The following is a 26,804-nucleotide window of genomic DNA, read 5'->3' as shown; positions in this document are numbered from 1 at the left end:
CTTTGGATTGCAAGGAGATCCAACCAGTTCATTCTAAAGGAAATCAGTCCTGAATATTCATTGGGAGGACTGATGCTGAAGCTGAAACTTCAGTACTTTGGCCACCTGATGTGAAGAGCCAACTCATTGGAAAAGACCCTGATGCTGGGAAAGATTGAAGGCAGGAGGAGAAGGGGACAGCAGAGGATGAGATGGTTGGATGGCATCACTGACTCCATGGACATGAGTTTGAGTAAACTCCATGAGTTGGTGATGGACAGGGAAGCCTGGCGTACTGCAGTCCATGGGGTCAAAAAGAATTGGACGTGACTGAGCAACTGAACTGAACATGATCCTGCCCACCAGAGCAAGACTCAGTTTTTCCCACCACCACTCCCTCCCATCAGGAAGCTTGCACAAGCCTCTTAGCCTTCTCCATCAGAAGACAGACAGAAGAAAGGAGGAGAGTCCCACAGAGCCTACAACAAAAACCACATTACAGAAAGTAATGATGAAAAAGCAGAAAGTTATGTCCCAGATGAAGGGACAAGATAAAACAACTCAATGAAGTGGATATAGACAACCTTCCTGAAAAAGAATTCAGAATAATGACAGTGAAGATGATCCAGAATCTCCGAAAAAGAATTGAGAAGGTGCAAGAAATATTTACCAAAGACCTACAAGAACTAAAGAACAAATAAACAGAGATGGACAATACACTAGAAGGAATCAATAGCAGAACAGCTGAGGCAGCAGAATGGATAAGTGACGTGGAAGACAGAATGGTGGAATTCACTCACTGCCACAAAGCAGAATATAGAAAAAAGAATGAATAGAAATGAAGATAGCCTCAGAGATCTCTGGGACAACATTAAACACACCAATATTTGCATTACAGGTGTCCCGGAAGGAGAAGAGAGAGAGAAAGGACCTGAGAAAATATTTGAAAAGAAATAGCTGAAAAATTCCCTAACATGGAAAAGGAAATAGTCAGCTAAGTCCAGGAATCATAGAGTGTCCCAGACAGAATAAACCCAAGGCAGAACGCACCGAGACACATAGTAATCAAACTGACAAAAGTTAAAGACAAAGATAAGATATTAAAAGCAAAAAGGGAAAATGACTACTAGCATACAAAGGAACTCCCATAAGATTATCAGCTGATTTCTCAACAGAAATTCTACAAGCCAGAAGAGAATGGCATGATGTATTTAAAGTGATGAAAGAGAGGAACCTACAACCAAGAATACTCTACCCAGTGAGACTCTCATTCATATTTTATGGAGAAATCAAAAGCTTTCCAGACAAGCAAAAGTTAAAAGAGAATTCAGCACCAGAAAACCCAAGATAAGGAGAAAAGATCTACAAAAAATAAACCCAAAACAATTAAGAAAATGGTACTAGGATCATACATATTGATAATTACCTTAAATATAAATGGATTAAATGCACCAACCCAAAGACATAGAGTTGCTGGCTAGATGAAACCATGTGCTTGTACACACCTCCACTTACCACCTCAGTCTGCTTTTAACCCCCTAAATTGTATGTAATTATTTTGTATTGTTAGGTTAATCTTGTTTCCATTATGGCTTGTGATTATAATTATATTTTATTTTTTGTCTGGCTACGGATTGTGAAAACAGATAAACATCTTTTACTATTGTGATTATGTAACTATTACTTATTTAATACCTTTGTATCACGATTGGTCGACAGAAAATAACAGAATTCTATATCGCTAAAACTACCACTTAATAGAAAAACCTGTAATCACTTTTTAAATTTTTTTCATTTATTTTTAATTGAATGATAATTGCTTTACAATATTATGTTGGTTTCTGCCATACATCAACATGAATCAGCCATAGGTATATGTGTGTCCCCTCCCTCTTGAACCTCCCTCTCACCTCCCACCCCATCCCATCCCTCTAGGTTGTTACAGAGCCACAGTTTGAGCTCCCTGAGTCATACAGCAAATTCCCACTGGCTATCTATTTTACATATGGTAGTGTATATGTTTCTATGCTACTCTCTCCATTCGTCCCACCCTCTCCTTCCCCACCCCTGGTGTCCATAAGCCTGTTCTCTATGTCTGCATCTCTATTGCTGCTCCAAATAGGTTCATCAGTACCATCTTTCTAGATTCCATATGTATACATTAATATATGATATTTGTTTTTCTTTTTGACTTAACTTCACTCACTAGGTTCTTCACACTCTAGGTTCATCCACCTCAAATGCATTCCTTTTTATAGCTGAGTAATACCCCATTTTGTACATGTACCACAGCTTCTTTATCCGTTCATCTGTCAACAGGCATCTAGGTTGCTTCCATGTCCTAGCTATTGTAAATAGTGCTACGGTAAACATTGGGGCACATGTATCTTTTTCATTTATGGTTTTCTCAGGGTATATGCCCAATAGTGGGATTGTTGGGTCATATAGTAGTAGTTTTAGTCCTAGTTTTTTAAGCATTCTCTATACTGTCTTCCATAGTGGCTGTATCAGTTTATGTAATTACTTTTTAAATCCAGATGCACATTAGAATTCTCTTGGGATTTTTTGAAAAATACAGATACTGTTTTTTCCTCCAAAGCTCCAGATGTGATTCTGATGAGCAGCCTTGTTTAAAAACAACTGAACTATATGATGATCTTTTATTTTTATGTAGTTTGTTTCACTTTTTCTATTTCATTTAGTTTATATTTTCCAATTTCTCTTTTTGTTGTTCTTTCTCAAGCCTTTATCAAGTGTAGTAGAAAAGGTTTTGTGTATATATGTATATGCATATTTATAATTTATGATATGTATATATTTTAGAAAAATTATGAATTTTTCCTAGCTAAGAAATTTGACATTTTGATTCCACTTGTTTGACTAAGTATGAGTAGAATGCTAGATTTCTAATTTATATTCACTCAAAACTTAAATACAATTCCATTTATTCTGGCATATACTATTACTGCTAAAAATCTAGAAAGCTTATTATCTTAGTGATTTAAAAAATTTGAATGAGGCTTGAAACTTCTATTAAAATAATCCAATTCTGAGAATATAAAGAAATACTATGTTTTAAAAAATGGAAAATTTAACATGTGCTGCAATATTATTAACTAAATTACAGATTTTGTTCAAATTTCACAAAATTTTATGCTAGTGTCCATTTTTTGTTCTCATAAATTATTCAAGATTCCACATTGTATTTAGTTACTTACATTGAGCAACTTCAGCTGCATTCAATAAATTCTGATAAATTCTCTTTTCATTTTTATTCTGTTGCAGATACTTTCTAATTTTCCTTGTTACAGCTTCTTAGATACATCCATCATTTAAAAGTGGACATTTAATTCCCAAATATATGGGTTTTTTTAAGTATCTTTGATATTAATCTCTCATTTGATATTAATTTCTTATTTAAATATTTTCTTCTCTGAAGTCACCCTGTGTTTTTTCACTCTTTTAACTTTATTGAGGCTTTCAGTGGCTAGGTTCAAAGGTCTCTCTTGGTACATGTCACATTGCATATGTGGGTTATTTTCAAATGTCTTTTGATACTGATTTCTAACATAATTCCATGGTGGTTAAAGACTGTGTATGATTTCAAAACCTTTCGACCGTGAAATTTTTGCACCTTGTTTTATGTCCCTGGATATGTCCTACTGTCTCCTGTTTTATAGTCTTTGGGAACTTGAATAGAATTTGCATCCTACTGTTTTTTGAAAATTGTGTAAATCTTAATTATGTTGAGTTGGTTCATAGTGCTTTTCGAGTCTGCTGCATCCTTCTACTTTTCTGTCTATTCGTTCTATTAATTTTTGAGAGTTTGATATTGAAACTCCAACTAAAAATCTGAATTTATCTACTTAATAAGTGTAATATATAGTAGAACTCTATGTAACTTTGTTCTGTATTTTCCAAGTCTCCTATACATGCATTATCTATCATACACACGTATTTAATTTAAAAAATAAAATGAAAGAAAAAATTTAAAAAGAAATGTGTCCTGCATTCATAGCTAGGTAGATACTGTCAACACAAAGATTAGTATTTTTAAATTACAATAAGTTGACTTCAAGTAAAACAGATTACCCTCCGTAATCAGTTTTTACCTTCAAATCGAAAACTGAGGTTTCCTGGAGAAGGATTTCTGCCTCAAGATTGTAACAGAAATTCTGCCTGGGTTTCAAGCCTACTGGCCTGCCCTACAGGTTTCAGACTCAAGATCACAACATCATGAATTTATACATGATGTTGATTTATACATGATGAATTTATACAGATTTCAGACTCAAGATCACAACTACATGAATTTATAGCCTGCTAGCCTGCTCTACAGATTTCAAACTTGCCAAACCCTATATTGTGTGAGGCAGTTCCTTAAAGTAAATCTCTATCGATATATACAAAAAAATAAAGATTAATACAAGCTCTGTTTCAAACACAGGACTGATGCAGGTCAAGAAAATTAAGAGATTCAATAAAACTGCAGACTCAGTAAAACTGTTGACAAGCTTCTCTGAAAATTAGAGATAGGTATTAGGGAGATAATTGACTGAGGACAGCAACAAGGGAAGCTCCAAACAGGATACAGGTTTTTCTCCTGCTTCAGAAAAAACAGAACTCAGTGCAGAGGGCTGCACTGAGAGACACTGCTGCACTCAGAGACAGAGGGCTTCACTGCTTTTTTAGTTTATATGTCACTTCATGAGGTCTTGCTATGGAACATGCTACAGCTGACAGAACTTAAAGGTGCTCTTCTCCTCCTCTTCCGGAGCACAGGATTGCTCACAGAAGCTGTGGGTTTCTTCTTCAGTGTTGGCAGAGCACCCATTGTTTAATAATAATGGGATGCAGCTCTGATAGAATCAGTGCTACAGTGATTGTGACAGTAATACCTGTAAACTTCTTGTTCTTGGATTTTAGGAAGGCTACCCAGAAATGGAGGTTCTCTGTCTGATGATCAAGTCCTGGAATATTGGCATATTTCTTTACAGTGAACGCATGTATGTATCTACTGAAAAATGGTGCGGCCTGGCACTGCGTCTCCTTGACTACCTTGGCTCCCTCAAGAGCACCTATGAAACTCAGGTGAGGAAGGAGAAGGTTAGGGGTGGATGGCATGACTCAGGGGATAGAGAGGTTCTATCTAGCTCTCAGTAAAGACACAACCCTACCTTTGTTGACTAGGAAAGGATCTTGACCATTGTTCCTCTTGGTAGTTCCATGAACTGTAAGAGTTATGGGACTATAAACAGTAATTTCTTAATTACTGAAAGCCAGTAATTAGTGAAATTCTTAATTAGTGAAAACTAGGAAGAATGGCAAACAAGGCAAATTTAGGAATAGCAAGTGGAATCTAAGAAAAATGCCAGGAGTGAGCTCAGGAAAGATGTATCACTGTCAGTGCCAGTGCACATAGGGAAGACCTCTCTGCAAACAGTGAATATTTAAAAAGACATTTTCTGCAGGAATTATTTTGAGCAGAATTATTTCTGGGCCCCTACCTCACCAGGAGAGGCTTGATGGAGAGAAAGTTTTTGTATCAAATAAGAGCAAAGGATATTTTATGTTTTAAGTACCTTATCTTTTATAATCAGATCAGATCAGTCAGTCAGTCGTGTCCGACTCTTTGCGACCCCATGAATTGCAGCACGCCAGGCCTCCCTGTCCATCACCAACTCCCGGAGTTCACTGAGACTCAACGTCCATCGAGTCAGTGATGCCATCCAGCCATCTCATCCTTTGTCGTCCCCTTCTCCTCCTGCCCCCAATCCCTCCCAGCATCAGAGTCTTTTCCAATGAGTCAACTCTTCGCATGAGGTGGCCAAAGTACTGGAGTTTCAGCTTTAGCATCATCCCTTCCAAAGAAATCCCAGGGCTGATCTCCTTCAGAATGGACTGGTTGGATCTCCTTGCAGTCCAAGGGACTCTCAATAGCTGCTAGTAAAATTAAACCTAGTGTCACAGGATCCCTTTTCCCCAAGAGAGCACTGTATGTTCTCCCCAGAGTGGTGCTTCAGGTCTCAGAAGGTAAAGGTTAGATTCTCATGCCATCAACATGGGTCTGGGAAGCTTTCCCACATTTCCCTTTCTCTCAAGAAATCTATTTGCTGTTCTCTTTCCCAGGTGAATATTCTGTACGGTGAGCTTGTGGAAGCATTAGAAAAAAACAAGCGCTCAGCTTTTAATGAAGAGTGAGAACTGCTGAAACAAGATATATACACTGGCAAGCTGACAGCAACTTGAAGATGTGTACACGGTTCTAAGATGTTGAATGCTTAAATTCTTACCAGGCTTGCTGTTGTGCTTCTGTTTTCCCCTGCCCTGTTTTCTTGTTAAGTGAAATTTCCAAAAATAAAAGCATTTTGACTTTTACTATTGTGACCAGCTCATTTCTGAGGGACAAATGATTTTTCCAAAGTGCTAAGAAACATATATACATAATATATTGGGCTTTCCTGGTGGCTCAGACCGTAAAGAATCTGCCTGCAATGCAGGAGACCCAGGTTCAGTCCCTGGGCTGAGAAGATCCCCTGGAGGAGGAAATGGTAACCCACTCCAGTATTCTTGCCTGGAGAATTCCATAGACAGAGGAGCCTGGAGGGCTATAGTCCATGGGGTTGCAAAGAGTCAGACACAATGGAGCAATTATTCAAATAGCCCATGTGAGAGCAAGATGATTCATGCCCCATGTACAGATTGCATTTTATTCGAGAAGTGCTCTAATTCCCAATACCTGAACATAACAGAACCATAGACTCTTCATCAGATGGACCTTAGTGGTCTGTGGGCCCAGCATTGATCAGATTTCATGAAATCTATGACATTCTTGAGACTTGGTTGTCCAGGCTCTATCAGAACATATCCTGACACAATCTTGAGACAATGCAGTCCACCTTTTTTTTTTTTTGCTAATTGGTAAACTACACTTCCTCATACTGAACAGAAATTTGTCTCATACCAAGTTTGCTCCCTCTCTCCATCATCCTGGCTTTTTTCTTCTGGTTATATATCCTCAGACTCCCTCACTTGTTCTCATATGATGTAGTTACCTCACCTTTCCCAGAGTCAAAGCCCACGTTCCAGTGAGGTCTGACCCACACAGAGTTCAGCAACCTCATTCTGGCTAGAGTTGCGTTCAGTTCAGTTCAGTTCAGTCACTCAGTCATGTCCGACTCTCTGCAACCCCATGAATCGCAGCACTCCAGGCCTCCCTGTCCATCACCAACTCCCGGAGTTCACTCAAACTCATGTCCATCGAGTCGGTGATGCCATCCAGCTATCTCATCCTCTGTCGCCCCTTCTCCTGCCCCCAATCCCTCCCAGCATCAGGGTCTTTTCCAATGAGTCAGCGCTTCGCATGAGGTGGCCAAAGTACTGGAGTTTCAGCCTCAGCATCAGTCCTTCCAATGAACACCCAGGACTGGTCTCCTTGAGAATGGACTGGTTGGATCTCCTTGCAGTCCAAGGGACTCTCAAAAGTCGTCTCCAACACCACAGTTCAAAAGCATCAATTCTTCAGCACTCGGCTTTCTTCACAGTCCAACTCTCTCATCCATACATGACCACTGGAAAACCATAGCCTTGACTAGACGGACCTTTGTTGGCAAAGTAATATCTCTGCTTTTCAATATGCTATCTAGGTTGGTCATAACTTTCCTTCCAAGAAGTAAGCATCTTTTAATTTCATGGCTCCATCACCATCTGCAGAAGCCCCATTTTGGAGCCCAGAAAAAGTCAGCCACTGTTCCCCCATCTATTTCCCATGAAGTGATGGGACCAGATGCCATGATCTTAGTTTTCTGAATGTTGAGCTTTAAGCCAACTTTTTCACTCTCTTTCACTTTCATCAACAGGCTTTTTAGTTCCTCTTCACTTTCTGCCACGGGCTTTTCTAGTGGCTCAGACAGTAAAGCGTCTGTCTGCAATGCAGGAGAGCTGGGTTCGATCCCTGGGTTGGGAAGATCCCCTGGAGAAGGAAATGGCAGCCCACTCCAGTATTCTTGCCTAGAAAATCCCATGGACCGCGGAGCCTGGTAGGCTTCTGTCCACGGGGTCACAAAGAGTCGGACACAATTGAGCGACTTCACTTTCTCACTTTCTGCCATAAGGGCGGTGTCATCTGCATATCTGAGGTTATTGATATTTCTCCTGGCAATCTTGATTCCAGCTGGTGCTTCTTTCAGCCCAGCGCTTCTCATGATGTACTCTGCATATAAGTTAAATAAGCAGGGTGACAATATACAGCCTTGACCTACTCTTTTTCCTATTTGGAACCGGTCTGTTCCATGTCCAGTTCTAACTGTTGCTTCCTGACCTGCATATAGGTTTCTCAAGAGGCAGGTCAGGTGGTCTGGTATTCCCATCTCTTGAAGAATGTTCCACAGTTTATTGTGATCCACACTGTCAAAAGCTTTGGCATAGTCAATAAAGCAGAAATAGATGTTTTTCTGGAAATCTTGCTTTTTTGATGATCCAGTGGATGTTGGCAATTTGATTTCTGGTTCCTCTGCCTTTTCTAAAAGCAGCTTGAACATCTGGAAGTTCACGGTTCACGTATTGTTGAAGTCTGGCTTGGAGAATTTTGAGCATGACTTTACTAGCGTGTGAGATGACACTGACTTTTTTCCCCAGTTGGTTTGTATGATTTTGAAATAGTTTCATACTCAGAAAACGTGCAAGTTACTACATACCCTTTACCCAAGTCCCCATTTGTTAATATTTTAGCACATTGCCTTACCATTCTCTGCTTTTCTTTCTGAATCATTCAAGATTTGCAGACTTCTCACTCCATTACCCCTTTGCCACATTGCATATTTCCTAAAAACAAGAATACTATTCTCCCAAATGACCATGGTACAACAATCAATATTAGAAAATTCATAATGATACAATTCTACCACCTAATCCACAGACTCCTTTCAAGTTGCATTGATTGTCTTAATAAAGTCCTTTATAAGTTCAGGATCATAAGTTGCTTTTAGATGTCATGTCTCTCATCTGCAAACCAAAGTTTCTCAGTCTTTCCTGATCTTTCATGACCTTGACACTTTTGAAGAATGTAGGCTAATTACTTTGTAACATGAACCTCCACTTCAGTGTAGCTGATGTTTCCTAATGATTAATTTATACATTTTTGTAAGCACACCACAGAAGTGATGTGTTCTTGGTGCATCATACAAACAGACACACAATGTCAGTTTGTTTCATTGATGGGTATAGTTAAGACAATGTCTACCATATTAATAATTCATAAGTAATTATCTTGTGGAAGATACTTTAAGATCAAATATCCCGTTCCTCATTAAACTCTCACTAGTTTTAGCATCCACTGATGACTCTTGCCTAAATCCATTTTTACGGTGATGGTTACTAAATGTTGATTTTTTAAAAATTTCTATTATTCCCTCTTCATTTATTAGTTGGCATGTGTAAAGAAGAGTATTTTCCCCTTATTTATTCATATTTTTAAAATATATTTTAGTATAGACTAAACTTTGGCCACCTGATGCGAAGAGCTGACTCATTTGAAAAGACCCTGATGCTGGGAAAGATTGGGGGCAGGAGGAGAAGGGGATGACAGAGGATAAGATGGCTGGATGGCATCACCGACTCTATGGACATGGGTTTGGGTGAACTCTGGGAGTTGGTGATGGACAGGGAGGCCTGGCATGCTGTGATTCATGGGGTCACGAAGAGTCGGACACGACTCAGCAACTGAACTGGACTGAAGTGAATGGATTCCTATCTTATTCAATGTTATAATACACTATTACCACTATTTTGCTACTCAAAACTGCCTCCTATGTCCTTTTGACATGTCCCCATCATTGACTAAACAATTTCTTACTCTGTGACAAAATAAGATGTTTCAGGCTCGTCTTGTACTTTCCCTGCTCCTGCACTGGAATCAGTTATTTCTCCAAGGATCCCGTATTCCTTTTAATGGAGAATGATAGTTATTATCCAAGATCTGAGTGCTAGGTGTACTAGGGTGCAATTGTTTCTACAGCCTCTCAGTGGACAGAATTAGGAAATAAATGTGTGGTGAATACATACCTACAGATAAATGTGTGTTTTGCTAAGTCTCTTCAGTTGTGTCCAACTCTTTGCAACCTTATGGACCGTAGCCCACCAGGCTCCTCTGTCCATGGGATTCCCCAGGCAAGAATACTGGAGTGGGTTTCTGTACCCTCCTCCAGGGGATCTTCCTGAACCAGGGATCTAACCTGAGTCTCTTATGTTGCCTGCATTGGCAGGTGGGTTCTTTACCACTAGCGCCACCTGGTGAATATATGTATATATAAAACTTCATACTGATACTGAGTTCATACTGATACTTGCATTTTCAATCCAACACCAGACGGTTTATTCTAGCCTTCCTACTTTTCCATATTTGCAGCTATCTCTGCCAACATTGAGAAACCTGACTCCTATTAACATCAACTATTCACTTATTTGCTCAGTCTCCCTGTTTGAGAACAATCTCCCAGTCAGGCCTCAGTCCTAATGCCACCATACTGACCATGAGGGCCGCCCCTTCAGCCAAAAAGCCCTGGCAAACGCTAGCCATCAGCCAAGCTCCCGGCCCAGGGAAGGAGTCCCTTGCCGAGCCCCCCACCAAAGGGAAGGGCAAGGAAGCACATTTAAGCAGGCGTTTCATAGCGTTGACTCACGAGACTTCTTGTTTACTCTCTCCAGTGTTCACCTTGGTTTTTTTCCTATTTAGTTTTCGAGAAGTCAGCTCAAGTGTCAGTTCCTCAAAGAAACCTTTCTCAACCAGGTCAGGTTCTCTTGTCATATGCTGTCTTAGTGCTCTGTTTTATTCTTCATAGTTTGTAGATAACATATTTCCTTGTGGACTAATTTGATTAACATCTGTCTCCCTCAATAGTCTTTAAGCTGCAGAAGGGCAGACAGTGTGTATATCCCAGTGTCTAGCACAGTGCCTGGCACTTTCAATAAGTATATTTGTTAATGAATGAAAACTAAGTCTTTTTTTTTTTCATATATCCTGCTGTTAATTGATGTCTCAGCTTGTACTTGGAGAAGGCAATGGCACCCCACTCCAGTACTCTTGCTGGAAAATCCCATGAACGGAGGAGCCTGGTGGGCTGCAGTCCATGGGGTCGCTAAGAGTCGGACACAACAGAGCAACTTCACTTTCACTTTTCACTTTCATGCATTGGAGGTGGAAATGGCAACCCACTCTAGTGTTCTTGCCTGGAGAATCCCAGGGACAGGGGAGCCTGATGGGCTGCTGTCTCTGGGGTCACACAGAGTTGGACATGACTGAAGCAACTTAGCAGCAGCAGCAGCTTGTACTTTCAGTCTAAGTGCATTTATCACTATTAAACTGCTCTCACCAGTTGTTCTTTTTAAAATTTCTATCTTTGTTACAGTGTTATCCCTCTCAGACCCACATTATCTGCACATTTCATCAGTATACCACCTTATGTCGTCATCCAAGTAGGTGAAAAGATGTACTTAATAAGGAAGGGCTGAGACAAAGCTTGGTGGCAGGCCTTGCAGTCCTACCCACAAGTTTGTTCATTCATGCAACAAACACTTTCTGAACACTTTCTACTATGTATTGGACATGGTTATAGGTACTGGGGATGAAGTCATGAATAAATTAGAGGACAAGGTCTCTCCTTTGAGGAGCTTACATCCAAGTGGAGGTGACAGATAAATTAGTATATAAATAAACTAAACTTTGATCCATTAACTAGCAGACTTTGGGATGATCACTCATTCCATAATTGTACTATATACATTTTCCCAACTTTTTCATAAGGAAAAAGTCACACATGAGTGGCTGTCAGTGCCTTGCTGGATCTAGATACACTATGTCTACAATATTCCCCAGCTTTACCCATTTATAGATGCTCACCTTGTTTCAGAAAAGAAAATGAGCTTTGTCTTGTACTCTTCTTAGGTAGAGTTTTATAAACCCTTTGTGGTCACTACTTCCCTTCCAGGTCTCATGCAAACCATCCTTTCCCATAACATAGAAACTTGCCTGGGATTAAGATGAAATTTGCCTATCTAAAGCTTATGAAACCTACCATCCTCCCTTTAAAAAGGAGTATTTGGAGGCTAATTACTTTACAATATTGTATTGGTTTTGCCATAAATCAACATGAATCTGCCTCCAATTAAAGTAAACTTATAATTAAAATAAAAAATAAAATAAAAAGGAGTATTTGTCCTTCTCTAAGATTCCCAGGAGAAATATCAATAACCTCAGATATGCAGATGACACCACCCTTATGGCAGAAAGTGAAGAGGAACTAAAAAGCCTCTTGATGAAAGTGAAAGAGGAGAGTGAAAAAGTTGGCTTAAAGCTCAACATTCAGAAAACTAAGATCATGGCATCTGGTCCTATCACTTCATGGGAAATAGATGGGGAAACAGTGGCTGAGTTTATTTTTCTGGGCTCCAAAATGGGGCTTCTGCAGATGGTGATTGCAGCCATGAAATTAAAAAATGCTTACTTCTTGGAAGGAAAGTTATGACCAACCTAGATAGCATATTGAGAAGCAGAGACATTACTTTGTCAACAAAGGTCCATCTAGTCAAGGCTATGGTTTTTCCAGTAGTCATGTATGGATGTGAGAGTTGGACTGTGAAGAAAGCTGAGTGCCGAAGAATTGATGCTTTTGAACTGTGGTGTTGGAGAAGACTCTTGAGAGTCCCTTGGACTGCAAGGAGATCCAACCAGTCCATCCTCAAGGAGACAGTCCTGGGTGTTCATTGGAAGGACTGATGCTGAGGCTGAAACTCCAATACTTTGGCCACCTCATGTGAAGAGTTGACTCATTTGAAAAGACCCTGATGCTGGGAGGGATTAGGGGCAGGAGGAAAAGGGGACGACAGAGGATTAGATGGTTGTATGGCATCACTGACTCGATGGACATGAGTTTGAGTGAACTCTGGGAGATGGTGATGGACAGGGAGGCCTGGCGTGCTGCGATTCATGGGGTCGCAAAGAGTCGGACACGACTGAGCAACTGAACTTAACTGAGGCTGCCAACATTTTTCTTGTTCTCCATGGTTACAAACAGCAGTGCAATGATCTCATCTACAGGTTCTTTCAACATCCTGAAATACAACCTGTCTCAGCCAGGAGACTCAAAATCATTTAAAGCACTCATGCTTTCCTACAATTTTCTTATTTACTATGATCCTCAGTTCCCTCTTTACCAATGTCTGCTTGACCCTTTCCAGTCTAATGGACAGAGTTTGTATGGTGGAGAAGACTAGAGCAAAGGAGAAGTTAAAGAGGCTGTCTGTCAACATTACACCATTTCATTTTTTACCCTGTGGTACTACTGGAATTCTTTTTACACGTGTTTATATTACATTTAAAATTTTAAAAACTAATTAAAACATACCATTCTGCCCCAACTTGCAGCCTTCATATCCTCCTTGATTTGCTTCTTGATGCAAACAAACTGAAAACAAGCCTCTTTATCTTACTCCTAGCATTAGCTCATTTGGGGTCAGGCCTCCCTGATATAATTTTGACAGCTCCATGTTACTATTTTATATTCATCTTTGGTCAGATGCCCTCTCTCCACCTTTTAAATGTTTCATCATCAAAGAACTCCTTCATTTACATCATTTTCTTTCCATACTTTTATTTTTACTTCATTAAAATACTACACAATTATAAGGTCAGAATTTAGCTTCTAAGAGCTTTAAAACCCTTTTGGAAGGGCATTTGAGTAGAAAGTGCAGGAAAACTAACAGTGAATATATCCCTACTAAGCACGGAGCCCTTCATGTGTGCCATCCCATCTAATTGTTGTCACCCCTGGGAAGGAGGTGGTGCCATTCTATTGTTGCTGTTCCTTCCTTCTTTCCTTTCTTTCTCCCTCCTTCCCTGTCATTCCCTGTCATTCTGTGGGCAACAGGCTCAGAGAGTTTAAGTCACTTAATCAAGGTCACACAGCAGGGAAATGGCAAAGCCATGATTGAAAACTAGATGTGTTGGACCCTTGCTCTTTCTTTGCCTTCATGCTGCCTTTTCTCTGAACCATCTGAAGTCTGCCTTCTTAAATTCGAGAGCAAAATACCTTACTATGTCCAGCCTTATGCTGTCAAAAATCCAGAGCTATTATGGTTACTCTTCGTTTCCACTTCACTAATCAGTTGTTTGTTATTGGTCAGAATTAGGTCATGGAGAGCAAACAGTTTGCTTGTGGATTTACTTTCTGAGGAGAAATATTGTCAGCAAGACAAGTAAAATATTTCAAAATGTTCTGCTTTGAAGCAAATGAAACAATAGAAGTCCTGGACAAAGTACCTCATTGCTGCTAAATCTTGCCCAATGCCATGTTTGTGATCTGTGTCAGGAATACATCAGCCATTTCTCCCATTTTGTAAAGTGCTGTGTGACATGCTTACACTATTACTCCAGCTCCTTTCTCCTTTCAACTTCACCAAAACTCTGTAGAGGACTCTGTCCCCACGTTTGTGGATGTCTATGCCTGGTGTGCTACGGTTCATGGGGTCGCAAAGAGTCAGATAGGACTGAGCAACTGAACTGAACTGAACTGAACTGAAGCACACAGCACAATGCCATCTCCCATTCTCAAGGGAGTCTTTCTTTACAGTGTGCTCCTGATACCAAATTCTAGTTGTGTTTCATTCCACCAAGTCTTAATGACATCTTTTAGTTGGTATTTATTGCCTTGAGGTAAAATTTCAATATTACCTCGTAATACTAGGTTGAGCCATATGAAGTTGCCATTTTTGTAAGTCAAAGCAGTAGAATATTGGCAATTTCATGTGGTTCAGCCCAGTGTATGTGCTGTGCATTGATACACAAACAGCTTAAGCAATAAATTCTGCTTACGACTTTTCCCAGATGTATTCTCCCAAGACTGAACAGGCAGCTCTTCCATTGCTGTTCTTGTTGTCATAACTGATATCATAGTAATTGATTTTATATTATCAGGTCATTTTCCTCCTTTCCCCTCCATTTTCAATTTAAAGTTCTCTTTATCAGATCAGCAAGGCTTTGGGTAAACACATTTTTCCCAGTTATCATAGAGAACTCTGTCCCTAGCCAAGAGCCCAGCAATCCAATATTTTAAACTGTAGTCCAGACAAAGAAATCCTATTCTGCAATTCCATCTCTATAGGCAGCTATTTCACCATTCATATTTTCTTTTCTAAAGTATCAGTTTTCTTTTGTAAGGGAAAAAACACTTGATTGATCATGTCATTGAATTTTCCGGTCACAATAGTCATTGGGGATGGTTTCTATGTCTCCTTTGGTGGGGCCGTTCATTTCTATCAGATGTCCACCTGTTAAGAGGTGAAAGAAGGTGGAAATGGGCATTTGTTTGATAGCTTTACCATGGCTCTCTGCTAAACTGCAATGAAAATACATGATCAGAGAAAATATTCATACTATGTCAGCATACTTCTGGCCCCCTCCACATTGTCAACCCAGAAACCATCAACCATTCATTCATCTGTCCATCACTGAGTAATTGTGGTTTAGACCCAGATCCACCCTCAGTGAACTGGTTAGGCTTACAATTAATGTATTATAATGATTATAATATTAAAGCTAGAATGTGACTAATATAAAAGTAGGGGAAGTGTGTTGAGATTACCAAAGGAGGGGATCAGGAAATATTTTGTGAAGGTTGAACTGGATTTGGACATAAGGGACAAGGGGAAGAGTATTTCAGGCAAAACAAAACAACAACAACAAAACCCCAGCATGGCAAAGGCATAGTCTTCCGGTAGTAGAAATGGTGGGTCCTTTTATGTGCAGTATAGAGTGCTTAAGGTAAATATTGGGGGAAAACTTGGAAATATAGGTTGGAAGCAGATTGTGGAGGATCTCCAACACCTGACTAAGGCATTTGAACTTGATTCTCTAAGCCATGGAAGAATTTGAGCTGGGGAGTTGTATGGTCAGAGACAGACTGTGGGAACATCAGGGCAACAGTGCATGAAGTGGATTGGAAGGGAGAGTCTCAGTTCAGTTCAGTCGCTCAGTCATATCTGACTCTTTGCGACCCCATGGACTGCAGCACGCCAGGCCTCCCTGTCCATCACCAACTCCCGTTTACCCAAACTCATGTCCATCGAGTTGGTGATGCCATCCAACCATCTCATCCTCTGTCGTCCGTCCCCTTCTCCTCCTACCCTCCATCTTTCCCAGCATCAGGGTCTTTTCCAGTGAGTCAGTTATTTGCGTCAGGTGGCGAAAATATTGGCGCTTCGCTTCAGCATCAGTCCTTCCAAAGAAATCCCAGGATTGATCTCCTTTAGAATGGACTGGTTGTATCTCCTTGCAGTCCAAGGGACTCTCAAGAGTCTTCTCCAACACCACAGTTCAAAAGCATCCATTCTTCGGCGCTCAGCTTTCTTTATAGTCCAACTCTCACATCCATACATGACTATAGGAAAACCGTAGCCTTGACTAGATGGCTAGAGGAAGCCTAATTTGTAAATCATTATAACGTCTCTATTTCACCCTTTTATAAGGCCCCACACTCTTCATGAATAGCACTTATGTTTGTAAATATCTATTTCTATGACTGATGCCTGTCTCCTCCACAGTGAGCTCTATAAGGGCAGACTTATCTGTTTTGCTCACTGTTGTATCCCCAGGGCCTGACACAGGGAATTGTGTTTGTTGAAGGGATGAAATAATGAAGAATCGAATTGGGATAATAGCAGTAAAAACAATGATGGTGGATGTGAGGACTATTAGACATAGACATGATGCAAAGATTTCAGGTCTTGGTGGGGAGAATGTTTCAACATTGTGAAATATGGTAGAGCGCTTTGTATACCTCTGTAAAAGTATAAAATCTGTTGGTTTGGAATTCATGACTTGTGAGAGCAGTTTCAGTGGAGTAGTGAGGGCAAAAGCCAGACTGCAAAGAATAATACCAAGGTGGGAAGTAGTAAGAAATAGATGAGGCAGCACAGCAAAGCAGCAAAACACAGAACCAAACCACCCAAGTTAAAATCCTTGCTCTCCCACTCACTAGCTGTACGACTTTGGGTGAGGTGCTTAACCTCACTTTGGACCTGTTTCTTGCTTATAAAGCTTCCATAACAACAGTTTATAGAGTTGTTGTAAATAAGTAAATACATGCAAAGCTGGTAGAGCAATGCCTGACACCTATTACAATAAGTCCTTCTGAAGGTTTGTAATTATTTGGCTCTTGCTCTCTAGCAGGGTCACGTGTTTCCCTGCACCCACTAACTCTTGACACCCTCTTGTCATTCTATTTCTCCACAAGATCTGAATTTCCCAGCTCCAGGAAAGGCTTCCTATCTTTAATACAGCAGCCAGAGTGAGGTGGGGTTTTTACCTTCTTTTCTGTTGTTTCGCAATCTTCCGCTCATTAGAGTCTTGACTGTGTTTTTTATTCCCCTTTACCTTCTCTATTATAGTCTGTTATTCTCTGAAAATGGTGGGGTGAACTCTAGTAGACCCCAGAGAGGGAGGGCCTTTTTTGTCTCCTCTACTTAACAGCAAGGGGGTGGGTTCCCCCTTGACTTTTTTAGGATCTTTTTTACCTTTATATTTTGAGTTTATTTACTTGGAGTTTTCCCCTCATTTGGCCTAAGAAACTTCAACCTCTCTGATAGGTCAAAGGTAAGGGAACCTTTTTTGGTGTGGGAATCTTTTTAATGCTTCAAGAGCTGAAAGTTGAAAAGCACGCATTTAACAAACACAAAGCCAGCAACTGCTCTAAAAGCCCAACCTGGGGCATCACTGCCTGCAGGGCCTCAGAACCAGGAAGCACTTCCTGGTTGGAGTCTCATAGCTGACAGCCCTCACTCTAGAGAAACACCACCAGGAGCTACTATTTGTCACCATGTGGCACCTACACTCTCCTTAGGAGGGCGTCTAGTGGCATGTTTGACACCTCTATTTCCGTATTTTCCTAGCACAATTTCTTTGAGGGTAAGTAATCAGAATCGGCACCTTCTTCTATCAGTTTTCTATTTTTCAAGCTGTCCTGGGATCCTACACTTCTACCCAGCTGGAAAAAGGAAATTTCCCACATCCTAGTCCACACGCCTATGGATCCTTTTCCTCCCTCCTTTCCAGCAGGCAAAAAGCATGTTATGTTTGATCATGTATAAACCTAATGTGCTCTTGGGCTGTGTTCTTTGGCAGCTGTATTTAAGCCTCTCACATCATCTGCATCACTGTTCATTGGTTTTTTCCAACTGCAAATCCACAAAAGGCATGAACTGTCTTTTTGTGAGGGATTCTGCATAGAATTCTACTTTATCATCGTCAATGACCTTAGAGCTGGGAGTGGCTGTAGAGCTCATTGGTGCAACTTCCTCCTGTTTTAGGTTAAGACAGTGAGGCCCAGAAAGGGGGGAGTTCATTCACCAAACATTTATTGAGCATCTAGCATGTATTAGCTGCTGTGAGGGATACAAAGATACATCAGATGCAATCCCAGCTTTCTAGCACCTTTCTGTCTAGTTGAAGAAGTACATTATGGACAAGGAAGAACATGTTCGTATAAACTGCTAAAGTGGTGCAAAGGAAGGGAGGGGGAAGGTCTTCTGTAAAGACCAGTGGCATTACCATGAAAAATGCCACTGAAGCTGCAAGTTGAAGGGTTCCATAGAGACCAGGACTGGAAACATTCCAGACAGAGGCTTTGCTCACAGGTTAAAAGGTAAGTCTAGACTGGTTTATAGAGAAACATAAAGTAATATGGAAAAGCAGATCAGGGCCTGCGGAAGGTGTTCAGTATATTCCTCCCCCACAACCCAGACTCCTGTCACCAAGCTGGCCCTGCTGAACTTATAGCTCTAACCTGAATGTCACCTTCTCAGAGAAGCCTTCCCTGGACATCGTCTCCTCTCTATTGCCACATCCTATTTAGTTCTTTCACAGCATTTAGTATAACATGTAATTATATACTTAGTTACTTGTTTGTTGCCCTCTCCCCACTAGACTAGAAGCCCCTTGAGGGCAGGGACTGTCTTCCTTTGATTTGCCATTGTATTTCCAGCACCAAGCACAAGGCCTCTCATGAGGAGCTCGCTGGTCATCGCTCTTCTTATTGTGAGGGTAGTGGCAGTGATAATGAAAACAAAGCACTAAATTGAATGGACACCTTAAAAAAAATCAATTTTCAGTAGGAGATTGGATATGATAACCAAAGGAGAGAAATTAGATTTTGAGCCTAGGTGACTAGGAAAATGCTGGCATTTAGGATGGGGGAGAAGAGTAAAGGAGTCTTACTGGAAGCCAAAATGCTCCAGGGAGGAATGGAATAGGGGGTGCACAGAAAGATGTTTATCTTTCTGTGATGCTGAGACAGGAGTCTTTGAAAATCATTTTTGGGAGGTCCTAGCTGAACCTGAGAGTTTTTGGTTACCTGATAAACTTGCACTGAACCAATGAATGGTAAGAGGGAGCAGAATTGGAGATTGTTCAGTTCCTGGTGAGAAGACAGCAGAGTGAAAAGAAAGGGAGCTCAAGAAGAGGAAGCAGTTGGCAATGAAAAGGAGTCCTAATTGACAGAGCAAGATCAGAGAAGTAGCAGGGACTCCAGAACGGAAGTTCTCCACAAAACAGAAAACAGCATTCACCACAGGTTTGGACCTCATCAAATCTCTTCCCTCCAAGCTTGAAGGGAGGATGGTTGTGGCAACAGGAAGGCCAGTCCCAGGAGAGCATCCTCTTGCACTTGCTCTTCACTACCAGCAGGCAGGTCTGAATCTTTCTTCTCAAACCACCCACTTTCCAGTCCTCTGACATGTACTACAAGATGCTTCTGAGAGTGCCAGGATGGACAGGACGCAGAGGGACTCCATTAGGTCTAACATGTAAAAAACCAGTGGGTATCAACCCAATGCTGCAGATAAAAATCTAGTGAGGGCTTCACTGCTGAACAGAGTATCTTCTGTGACAACTCTTGCTATCAAGACCACAATGGTTCCACAAGAATCAAGACACGTGGGGTGGGGGGATGGGGAGGGGGCACATCAGTTCTGCTATTTCTGGGAAGTGATGAAGATGAGAGACTTTTTGAGGAAATTAGAATTTTAGCTTCACGGTGTTACCTGGAATAGAAGTCGTAGAGGTGCCACAGAACTGATTGAATAAGAGGATTAGTGGCATCGAGGTCACAAAATCCTAGGTGGGAACACAGATAAAGGACAAAACAAGGGAGCAACTGAGGCAAGCGCACCAGGCACCCAGGCGAGCATCTCCTATGGGCACTTGCTCCTGGGGTTACCTTGAGAAAGCCTAGGCTCTCTCAGCAGCCAGTCTGACACCATGGACCTCCAGTGGCTGGCACCAGGCAAGCACTGTCCCTGTGGAGAGGGCTCCATTGTCCTTTAGCATTTGTGCTCAAGGAGCCCAGTGTCCCTTTTCAGTCCCCTCCTTTTTTGCTTGACTTTGACCCACTCAGGATACACTCCCTCTAGTCTCTGCCCAGTCCTGCAGCTCAGCCCCCACCTTCCTCTGTATCTGACGTATTAGCTTCATCTTTGAGCATTAACTTCCACACTTGTTTTGGGCAAAGATTTTGCTTTCATTAGCTAATTTCTTGAACCACTTTCACCTTAAGATAAAGTTGGTCATTTGTATCTGTAATTTATGTAATCATGAGATCATCCTAGGAATGTTTTAAGGTCTGTTAAACGAAGAAGCCAGGGTGTGACTGGCTGTGTTGTCAGCAGCAAAGCCTGGGAGAGAAGGCAGTGTTGCCTCCCTGTGGAGATGGTGGTGGTAGAGATCAGGGTCAGGGTGTCCACCTCTGCTCTTTTCAACTTGCTCAGCATCTTCCTGCCGGGGCTGCATTCTCTCCTGCCGCACCGCCTCCAGGAGGGACAGCAGCTGTGGAGCCAGAGTCTCAGCACAGCAGGATCAGAGGCCAGCTCTCTGTACCCTTTGCACTTAGGAGCCAGATTTCCTTAAAACCCCACAGAGTGCTTTGGGGACTTCTTTTTGTCAGGCTGCCTTCTGGTGAATGAGAGAATGTGTGAAAAGAAGCACCCTGCAAACTGCCACGTGCCCCAAACAGCTACGGAGTCATCCCCACTGCAGTTCAGCCCCCACACACTCAGTCATCGCTCTAGACTTGAATCATAGCAGGACGACCTCAGGCTTCTGCACGCGAGCTGCAGGGACATCAGCCAAGTCACAGACACCTGCTCCAAGTGCTCCTCCTCTCAGCAGAGGGCTGCCAGAATGACTGACACCCTGCTCTGCAACCTGGTCCCATCTCACCCTTGGTTCCCCTGCACAGTAACACTTTCTGGTAGCTGGGTTTGCTTACCATATTTATTACTCAGATTTCTGCTGCTCCCTTGGCTCCTGCTTTCTCTAACAAATATCTGTGCTGCAGTAGACACCTCCTGTCTTGTGTACCTTTGGCATTTTGCCCCAAAGGACGCGGATGCCCTCCACACACACCTGGCCAGCAGTACTGGAGACAGTGTTCGGGGGCGGGGGCAGAAGACTGAGCATACAGCCTTCACAAAGGGCCTGTTAAAACCACAGGAGTCGAGAGCCATCCAGAGGAAAACCTGACTTGGGCAGCTGATGGTCACTAGGGAGAGAGCCTTTTGGCCCCCAAAGTTTTGGGGCATTTTTCCCACTGCTCTGCCCCACCATCCCCTCTCAACTACTTTAAGAAGGTCTCTGAGCCACAGTTCATCGCAACTATCATTTATTAAAAAATATATGTCTCCTTGGAAGGAACACTGGTCAACCAACTAGTGTCATGCTTGCTTTGAATCTCTGCTTTTCTTCCCTGGGAGGGGTAGAGGGTTGAGCATCATTCAGACTACATCACTTCACATCAGAGAAATCAACAACATTCCCAGCTTACCCCCTCCTCACCAGAGTCATCATCGGCCACCACTTCACCCCTCCTGCCTTCAATCCAGTGCACTGCCCAGGGAAAGCTGCCACCCTTTCTTTACCTACACTCTGGGCCCTAGACTTTACACTTAGCCTAGTCATGCTTGTAGGAGAACTGTTAATAGATTGCCTAAGTTTGGATGGTAGCACTCAAAGCATCTTCAACATGTGTCGTTTGCAGTGGTTGTGACACAGTGGGCTAGGAAACAACAGGCTCAACCCTAGGGCTGAGCGTATCCACTCTCTCCTCCCCTGTGTTGCGCCTCCAGTGTGGAGCTGAGGGAGGTATGGTGGCTTCAAAGGAGCACAGGAGGGTGGCATGGGGCCTGAGCCATACCTGCTGCCTGCATCTGTGGTCAGAGAAAAAAAGCCCCTTGACCACAATCACCGCCGTATGACTCTGGGAAAAAGCAACAAAGCTTCACATCTCAACAGTAAGTGAATCTTAGCTCTATAGCTCAAACTGACAGCATTAAAAGTCTACTTTCTTCTTGAAGAAACAATAAGCTACCAGCTTTTACTGAGGGGGTGGGGTAGGTAGGGCATATGAAGCAGCTGTGGAAAAAACCCAAATCAAACTTTTCATCACGCGGCTGGCCAAGCTCAGGGCTCTCCCACTGTCCCAGCACAGGGCTGGACAGCAAGTGACTCCCCATCCCTGCCAGTGGGCCCCATGACAGGGCCTCAGCTGAGCCCAGCACGTCCCTGGCAGGTGAGTGAAGGGACACAATAGGAGCCCCGGCTCCTGTCAGTTCTCACCTGCTCCCCCTTCTGCTGATGGGACGGCCCAACCTGGGTCATGTAGTCTATCACGAGGTCCGGCTCTTCCAGAACATTATGAGCCTTTAGAACACAGTCAAATTGGATTCTACGCATTCACTTAAATAGTAAAAGTAAAATTTGGAAGAATGAAAAGGCTGACACAGTAGCACAACATGGTTTTGGTTTAACAGCAGCTTAAAAATGAACAAAAAGGAAACCTCTCATGCAGACACATCAGGTGGCATAAAACAATCAGCAATTTAATATGGCAGGAGCACCGTTAGCCATTCTCTGGCTCCCCACATGCGGGCCTGACTTGCCCCAAGGGCAGCATCAGCTCTTGGGTCACGGCTCCAAGCATCTGACCCCTGGGCAAAAGCCCTTTCTCACTGTCCTCTGGCTGATCCCTTCTAGAGAAAAGCCTAGCTCTCAAGGGAATGACCAATGTGGGTGCCCTCAGTCCAGCACTTACTACCACTTTCACTTCCTCCCCAACCAGTTGGGATATAAGATGCCATCTGATTAGAATATGAAAATTAAAGCATTTCTCTAATAACACAGTACCATTGATGAAGTCTCCATAGATTTTCTAGTCCAAATGCGTGTGAATATATATATATATTATATGAGAGAGTATAATATATATATATAATAATTTCTATATATTTTATATAAATTACATATATATATCTATATATAAATAAGATACTTTCTGTCGCCATGACACCGCGCCGTCCTGAGCCGCAAGGCCACATACAGATCGTAGCAAAGCCCGGGAGCCTCTCCTCATGTGGTGTGAAGGGCTCACTTCACAAGCCGCGCAGCCGTCCAGTCTGTCTTTCCATCAGTCCTCCTCTCTTCTCTTCTGCTTGGTTTTTATGAAAACAATGACTCTGATGGATTTGCACCTGTGCTAGTGCTTGGGAAAGGTTCATGCAGGCATGGGCACAGTCACATGATGAGTGAGATGGCATCATCCCAAAATTAAACTGAAACAAAACAAAAATTTAAAAAAAACAGAACAGGACTAGAAAACTTAATTTTTGGACATATCTAAAAAAGGGGACAAGAACAGTAGTCATTTGTTCTCCCCGTGGGGACAGGAATGAAGAGGGAGGAGGGAAGAGGGACTTGATTTCTTCTGCTCACAAGAGAATGGTTGGAGGGGATTCTTCAGAGTTTTTCAGGGGATGGGACCCAAATGTAGTGCCCAGACTGGTCCTCAATGATTTGTTTGATTTTGTTATAAATCTCTTCCAGTGAGTCACCCTGTACAATGGCTGAAAAAGAAAACAGAATTATCATTATGGTCCACAGCAACCCCTCAAACCCTGACAGTCTGGTTCATCCCAACCAGCCCACAGTTCAGCCCAGCTTGTTCACTAGGTGGCAGTCCAAGAGCCTGGGGCGGTGGGGAAGCTAGCGGGCACTCAAGGCCCAGGGCCTGAAGTCAACTTGCTGAGACAGTGACACTGGGCGGCAATGAGTAGGAAAATGTGTTGCTCAAAAAAATGTTTACTGAGCACCCATTAGATGCCAGACCTTGCAGTTTGTACTGCTCTTGGCTGCCATAAGGCCAGCAGCTGGCAATTCTGATGCAGCCTCATTGGAAGATTTGGAAAATCCTGGTTATCCAGAGCAGGAGCTGCAAGTCACAATTTCTGGCAAGATGCAGTGCTCCTGGGGCCATCACATCTGCATTATGTCAGAGGTCAGCGCAGCAAACAAGGACACAGTGGCTGACAGAAAACGGAGCTCCAGGACCCAAGGTATGCGAGAACAGTTATGAATCCTGTGGCCAGCTAACCTTGTAGCATCACCAGCTAGAGTTTACTCAGCACCAACCTGCATACATAGGTCACCATACTTCAAAAGGTAAGCAACATATTACACAGAAACCTTCCCAACCTTTTAGGAACTGCCCTTCTAAAGTAGGTGACCATATAAACATGCACACACATGTGTGCACACACTGACAGAGAACACCTGAACACCACACCAGGCAACCATCATCATCAACAAATGTTCACTCAGCACGTAAAACATGCAATCAGCCAATGCTGGATGGGGGAGCCTGGAGGGGCAGGAAAACAAACTAAAACAGGGAGCTACAGTCTAGGAAGACACGAAGACAGAATGCACAAAACAATCAAAGCGTTTGCTGATGATGGTTGAAACTATAAACTGGCTAAACTACTCTGGCTGGAGGGCACTCGAGTACTTTGGAAATGCTCGAGCTCAAAAGCAGCCAGAAACTGTGCCAGGCATCTAGGCCTCTTGGAAAAACCTCATAGAATAGGTGTCTGCCTGCTCCCACACCCAAGCTGCACAATGGGGAGACTTACCTGTGAAGTATTCTCCAAACTCCTGCTCCAGTTTCATGGCTTTGTCATAGATCTTATTTGCTTGTTCATATGTCTGCCTTCGGTTCATTTCCCTTCCAAAGATACAGAAGAACATAGTACCAAACTAGATTCTATGTTTTGATTAACATAAAGGGTTGCTCCAGGCCCCCTGGAAAGCTGCTTAGCTGCCCTCTGAGAACAGTAGTGGCCTAAGGCTCAACATCTTCCCCAAACTTCTAGGTCTTAAAGCTTAACTAGGGGCACAAGCATGAGGACACAAATCCAAAGGAGCCTCCAGTGAACAGAGAGGGACACAGACTTTCCACTGAGTACCCACTGGGTCTTACCCCTGCCCAACAAACCACTTGATTTTTCATTGCCTTTCCAGAGCCCTCTCCTAGCTGAGAATCTCAGCAAATACTTACATAAGCGCTTCAATGGACTTGGGCTTGATGAAGATGGCAATGGGGTAAAGTTGCGACTGCTGCAGCCTCTTGATAGCATTGCCAGAAACATCTAATATGCAGTGCTTGCCCTGAAAAAGAAAGGACTGCCATCAGTCCACCTAGTCTCCATCTACCCATGGTGCTGACCCCAATATCCACCTGTGAGAAATGTGGGGCCACCTAGAGAGGCCTGGAAGATTCTACCTCTGAGGTACCCAGGCTCCACATTTGGCTCCTACTATCCAGAAAAGGCCACATCTGTAGATGCAGGCAGGGTGATGCTCTGGGGTGAGTTGCACAGAGGAGAGAGACATCTCCAACCAGGGGCTGGGAACATGCAGAACAGGCGTGGTTTTGGTCAGCACTGCCACTGGCTAGGCCATGTGCTGGAAGGATGAGGATCCATGCGGCATTCTGGCAGGAGCATTTCTGTGCCTCCCTTCAGGGGTAATTTTGTAGAGCGACCACTTCTCTCCTTACCCTCTCCGCAACTGCCCTCACTGACTGGATGCTGGTCCCATAGAGATTGTCGTTGAACTGGCCTGCCTCAATGAACTTGTTGTCCTGAATATCCTTCTCCATCTGTTCTCGGGAGACCACAAAGTGGTAGTCTTGCCCATCCACCTCATTATCACGCCGAGGCCGGGTAGTATCTGCAGGAAGAGAGGAAATGCTCTGTGGCACAAGGACAATGTGCCAAGCCCTCACGCCACCAAGGGCTGACTTGTTTGCCCCCCTGCAGGGCCCCAGAGTCACTCCAGATGAATGGGGCAAAGAGGCTGGGAAGAAGTTTCTCTTGCCTATATCTCTTCTAATCACCAGGTCTCACACACACAAGGAGCTATCTGCTTTAGCTTCAACTGGACCAGAAAGATGGGGTTTCCTGGGCCAAGATCTGGCAGAGAGATGGTGACAAATGTGGTACAGGAGCCAGCAAGCCTAACAAGCTGTCCCAGTGGGCTGGGACAGCTTTGGGGGAATATATGGCTGCCTAATCTCTTCTGGGGGGTTGGAAGTACCCTATTCCCAGAGATACCTAGAACCCAGCCGCAGGCCCTCTCCATAAAACATGAGAGCAACAGTAATTCCCAGGACACCAACGCCTCCCTCCCAAAGACACCCTGGGCTCTCACGTGGTACACAGGATCCAAATTTATGTGGAAATTCCGAAATTAGGTCATCGTTGACTCTGTCCTTCATGGGGCCCAGGATGATGACAGGCCTTGCATAGTGAACTGGGGAGCGAGCATGGAGACAGTCAGTGAGGCCCTCACCAGACGGCCTGACCTCCCTCCTCGTCTGCCTAGAGCAATGAGGTGCTGGAGCCACTGCTCAGACAGAGCAGCACATCTTCAACCATTTTGCCTTTTAACT

The 26,804-nt window shown here is 42.9% G+C and overlaps 2 protein-coding genes across 6 annotated transcripts in view; one reads left to right on the top strand and one right to left on the bottom strand.

Moving 5' to 3' along the window:
• Positions 1–6,357, top strand: part of TEX11 (testis expressed 11) — a 210,130-nt gene extending 203,773 nt beyond the window's left edge. Inside the window, exons 30-31 of the mRNA XM_086389929.1 lie at positions 4,906–5,070; positions 6,109–6,357. Of these exons, the coding sequence (XP_086246055.1) occupies positions 4,906–5,070; positions 6,109–6,180 (237 nt within the window). The 3' untranslated portion in view covers positions 6,181–6,357. The remainder of the gene's footprint in view (positions 1–4,905; positions 5,071–6,108) is intronic.
• Positions 6,358–21,666: 15,309 nt separating this feature from the next.
• The window catches only part of DLG3 (discs large MAGUK scaffold protein 3), a 53,583-nt gene continuing 48,445 nt past the window's right edge, over positions 21,667–26,804 (bottom strand). For all 5 annotated transcript variants that reach the window (XM_086389930.1, XM_086389931.1, XM_086389934.1 and 2 more), the window contains 5 exons: positions 26,564–26,665; positions 25,911–26,083; positions 25,410–25,519; positions 24,985–25,076; positions 21,667–23,919 (listed from right to left, as the gene is read on the bottom strand). In XM_086389930.1, the coding sequence (XP_086246056.1) occupies positions 23,813–23,919; positions 24,985–25,076; positions 25,410–25,519; positions 25,911–26,083; positions 26,564–26,665 (584 nt within the window). In that variant the 3' untranslated portion in view covers positions 21,667–23,812. The remainder of the gene's footprint in view (positions 23,920–24,984; positions 25,077–25,409; positions 25,520–25,910; positions 26,084–26,563; positions 26,666–26,804) is intronic.

This window comes from Bos grunniens, chromosome X (assembly GCF_055505025.1).
Source record: "Bos grunniens cultivar Pamir isolate PY7600 chromosome X, Bosgru_T2T1.0, whole genome shotgun sequence".
Lineage (NCBI taxonomy): Eukaryota > Metazoa > Chordata > Mammalia > Artiodactyla > Bovidae > Bos > Bos grunniens.
The sequence above is the reverse complement of the archived record's forward strand: the minus strand, read 5'-3'. Positions and strand labels throughout refer to the sequence as shown.